This window comes from Parasteatoda tepidariorum, chromosome 5 (genome assembly GCF_043381705.1).
Source record: "Parasteatoda tepidariorum isolate YZ-2023 chromosome 5, CAS_Ptep_4.0, whole genome shotgun sequence".
NCBI lineage: Eukaryota > Metazoa > Arthropoda > Arachnida > Araneae > Theridiidae > Parasteatoda > Parasteatoda tepidariorum.
The window spans coordinates 46,809,887-46,814,834 of NC_092208.1; the positions used below are offsets into that span (position 1 = coordinate 46,809,887).

General features: G+C 32.0%; 2 protein-coding genes across 2 annotated transcripts in view; one reads left to right on the top strand and one right to left on the bottom strand.

Moving 5' to 3' along the window:
- On the top strand, positions 1-783 carry LOC122270031 (uncharacterized). Its single transcript, XM_043045828.1, has one exon. It carries the CDS (start codon positions 1-3, stop codon positions 781-783), a length of 783 nt encoding a protein of 260 aa, XP_042901762.1.
- Positions 1-4,948, bottom strand: part of LOC139425705 (fibropellin-3-like) — a 76,713-nt gene that overhangs the window by 67,732 nt on the left and 4,033 nt on the right. The window lies entirely within an intron of this gene.

A 4,948-nucleotide genomic window follows, 5' to 3' on the forward strand; every position in this document is an offset into this window, starting at 1 on the left:
ATGGGAATCCGTTACCCGGAACCGCTCTGGCTGAGAGTTTTTACAGATGGCTCTTTCCATCCGGATCAACCAAATGCTGGAGCTGGTATCTCTTGTAATCTCTTCTCCTTTGGTGCTCCAGTGGGTGCCAATAGATCTGCTTTTGACGGGGAAGTTGTTGCAATCCGTATTGCTCTTGAACAGCTTTTTTGTTTTATTGAGTCTTTTTCAAATGTGGTTATCCTTTCAGACTCGAAGGCGGCGCTTTGCTCGATTGAATCTATGCATTACCCTTCCAATTGCGACGTTCTAAAATGTCAGGATGCGATACGCAAACTCCACCATTTTGGCAAAACTGTAGCCCTACAATGGATTCCCGGGCATTGTGATATTGCAGGAAATGAGAGGGCTGATGTTTTGGCAAAGAGAGGCACAAGAATTCTCCAGGCTCTTGGTAGCCCAGTCCCCTTTTCAGCTTTAAAAAGGATTATTAGATCAAAATTCCATGGGGATTTCCACCAACAATTGTCAGAAAGGGTAAAAACCAAAGTGTGGAGAGATCTTCGACAGAACACCATTCCAGACTGGCCGCGCCGCGAAGCGGTGGCTCAATTTCGACTACATACCGGACATGACTGCCTTGCCGCGCACCTGTTTCGTTTAGGGCTGGCACCTGATCCCTATTGTTCTCTATGCATGAGCCAAGCTGTTTTGGATGGCAGCCACATCCTGTGCTGCAGGGCCCTCCACGGGTCGTCGTCCACCGAGCGATATTGGAAAGCAAGAGCGCTCCTAAGGAAATGACTTTTTACTTTCTTGTTTTGTTCCTATGTTTTTGCTTTTTCATGTCAATTACCTCTGCCATTTGAAATAAATAAAATATTTTTTCGAGTAGATAATGGTTACACTTAGTATTAATATACAAAAACTCTCTTGATAATTCTTAAAATTTATAAAAACATGAAAAATCCTAAATTTAAATTGAAAATTACGTTTAAGAATATAATTCTTTATGTGAGTTTCATGGCTGACTAGATTAAAACGATATTTATAATCAGTAATAATTGCTAAAGTTTAATATTTGCTTAGCCATTTTGAAAAGGCAAAAATTTAAAAAAGAAAAGAAACGAGAAAGGAAGAGATCGTTTCTTTTAAAAAAAGATATAGCTGTAAGACTATCATAATTTTAAATTAATTTAAGAAGTTGATGTTTATAGAATAAAGTATCTTATTTGTTTTCAAACTTTACTAATTCCTTTAAAGTATTTGCTGTATAGAAAATTAACATCACTGAATAAAATTGAAAAAGTGAAAGGAAATTAAAGTATTTTTATGACTTTGCATAAAAAAGATTAATCTCTTGAACTATATAGTATATTTTTCTGAAAACAATTGTTTTCATTATCTTAATTGACAGAAAAAAAACTAATTGCGTATTTAATAAATATTGTGCAAATATTTAACATTTAATGAAAAATTTATTTTTTAATTGCTTTTAATAAAAATTTATTAATAGTTGTTGTTGATAGCCCTCGATTGTTATCAAAGCTAAATGAAGTCCATACACCAGTTAATTCTTGTTTTTACTACTTAAGAAATATGTACAGATTTCCAGGTATGAGATATCTTGTTACTAATAAAGTGATTAAACTAAATTATGATTGTAGATAGTTTAGCAGCTTTATGGTGCTGCCACCTATGCGTGAATGAGAGTATCGTATTCTAATAGCCCAGTTCACAAATTGGGGAGTGCAGGATATTTGAAACTCTTCACGTGTTGAAGGGAATTCGGGGAATATTGTGGTGCCAGCACTGGGACTCGTACCCCTGTTGTCGGTCATAAGACTAACAAATTGGCTCTTTCGGCTGTAACATCTACTCATCTGCAAGGAACTAAGTGATTTCATTAGGTTGGCCCATTTGATGCGATAAAATTCTGGTTGATTAACCGTATTAGGTGAAAGCAGTTAATAAACAGTTTTTCTCTCAGTTAACAATTTGGATACCATCTTATTTTATTGTTTTTTTTTTAAAAAAAATATGGTAAATAACAAGTAAATAAATACCCATATATCCATTTTTTCGAGAACCAGTGTAAAGTGATGTTTATTGCAGATTTGCTCAGAAAATTCTGAAATCGGATTTGTGATTACTTCAAGCGGACAACATCGGTTAAAATTTATTGCTTTAAAAATTGTCGGAATTTCGATTAATAATAAATAAACGTTAACGGGAATATCGAGATTAACTTCATTTATATTGGCCAGAAAACAAGCAAAATTTATTGTTAGTTATCGAGAATAAAGCTTCAGTAGTAATTGATTGAAATGATTGTTGCAGGATTCTATTATTACTAGAAAAACAGTTAAGAAGAGTGTAGTAACGTTGCTTTTCCATCATACGTTCTTTTTCCGCAAGCAAAAAAAAATTTTCATTCGCTGTTTGAAACACGAGTCTGAGGAAGATAAACCTAGATTAAAGTATTTGCTTCATTGGCATTCCTTATTTGATATGTTGGCTCTATTTGCTTCAAACTCCGTCTGTTTAAATGTTTGGATTAATAAACCTATTTTAAAGAATGCTTCAGAGGAAAAGAATTTTTTTTTGAAACTATTTGTCAGGGACGTCGTTTTGTCTTTTAGTTATCCATTATTTTCATCCAAGTACGAGTCATAAGTTATTGCTTTTTGTCTGCCGTGACAGTTACAGTAATTTACTATATTGTACAGTAATTCACAATAAATAACAATACGCTTTGGGTTTCTGTTATATGTTTATTATTATTTCGAAATTATGTCTCGAAAATGCGTAGTACAAAAGAGTGTTCATTTTTTATAAGATATATCACTCCTTAAATAACTGTAAAAGAATTACCATTAAGACAAGCATGATATGTTTTATTTTACCACTGAAGATATTACTTGATCAGTGAGAGAGCTAATCTTATATTACGAGAAGTCATAATATTTTGGGAAAAGGTAGGATCCCCACAAAATCTATGCAATTTTACGTAAATAAATTAAGTCCCGCGTATGCTTCTCCCGGAAATCTGCGAAAAAATGAATATAAATATCCATTCGATTAGAGTCAGATAATGTGCAGATTTTGTTCAGTAACACAACTGCTTCTTACTTGAACTCTATAAATAGTACATGTTTTCTTTTAGACCAAAACCTAAATAGAGCTATGATATTTTTCCCGTAGCGTCCGTACTTCTAAGTTTATTATTAGTTTTGGGAAGTGATTTTTAAGTATGTGAAGTTGCAATTACTGTAGTAAATTTGCTTTTTCTCTACTTGAGAAAATATTGAAAAACATCAGTAGGGGAGAGTGGGGTCAATTGTACCATTTTTTACTTAACTATGTTTAACTAACAAAAAATCCAATATATTACTAGTATTAATTGACAGACGAGTAAAGTAGACTATCCTCTACTAGAAAAAAAAACCTTATTTTAAATGTTATTATATTAGTTATTAACAATTTTCGACAGTCGTGCACTTGTTACAATTGTCCCCACTTACGGGGTCAATTGTAACAGTTCATAAATTCAACTAAAACATAGTTAATTATACATATTATCATAGTTGAGATATATTTTTTTATTGATCAAAATAGTAGTGATATTTTAAGAGTAAAAATAATAATGAGCAGAAACCTGAAGGGTTAAACTTTTAACTTTAAGGGGTTAAAAATTTTAATTTATGCTGTGAAAGGTGACAAATAAAATAATGCGCATGCAACATAACATAAATGATGTAGGAAACTATTGGTGGTTCTTAAAGAGCTTAGTAATGGTTTGTAAACATAAGATTATTTATTTTCAGCTGTTACAATCGTTCCTTTACTTATTGTTACAATTGTCCCCAAGACGCCATTTCAGCTTCATTTGTTAAAAACAATGCAAGTTAATTACCAAAACTAGTTTTTTTTATTGAAATGTTAATTAAGGTGTCCACCACTTACATATTCAGTTAATAATTTTTATTTGTTTAAACAAAATTACTTTGTTACAATATAATATTCTAATACCAAAAAAAGTACTTACGTAGCGTGAAAATATCTTTTGTGATGTAACTCCTTCAAAAGTACATAAAAATGGTTGCCAGCAGGGGTGTACATGTAAATTTATTAAATACACCTTGTGCGCCACCTAGGAACCAAATCTAGAACCCGACACTCGAAATTTTTGCTCTGTTACAATCGTACCCTGTTACAATTGACCCCACTCTCCCCTACTAATAATAATTGAAATAGAAAAAAATGCAAAATAGTATTTAAATGAGACAAAAATTGAAGCGACGCTTACCTTTTGGGGGAAAATATCGAAGTAAGAATTTTCAAGAACCTTAATTTTTCGAATTATGCTTATTGTTTTTAGTAATACTATAAAGAGAAGCAATCTGAAATCAACGAGGGATCAAGCTTCTTCGATAGCATTCTTTGGAAATGTATTTGTTGAGATTTCTATTACGCTTATGAACATAATAAAGGTTAAAAAAAATTCGTCGCTCATTGTAATTGGAAAATACATGTGATACCATAGCATAAATGCAATGCAGCCTTTAAAACACCTAAATAAGATCTCTACTTTTCAGAATTTTTTTAAATCGTATAAAAGAATCACGAAACTTTAGAGAAATTTATACTGAGTGCATTATTAAAGTGACCCTGGAAGACACATCGAACTTGCACAACTAAAATCTTCTCCTTTTAGCACATTGCCGAACTTCAGTCCACAACATCAACTTTTCCCCGCCACTTATAAATTGACACTTTTAAAATTGACTTCCACTGATGCTTTAACTTAGATATCTCTTTCTGGAACAGCTTTTCCGACGCAAAACTTATAAAACTTGTATTTTAGATTTTAAATTTTGATTCTGAGTTTTTAATCTTAAATTTTTAGTATTTTACCGTTTAATAACTTTTATGCACGTTTTATCTTTGTTTTTTTTTAAAAAAAAAA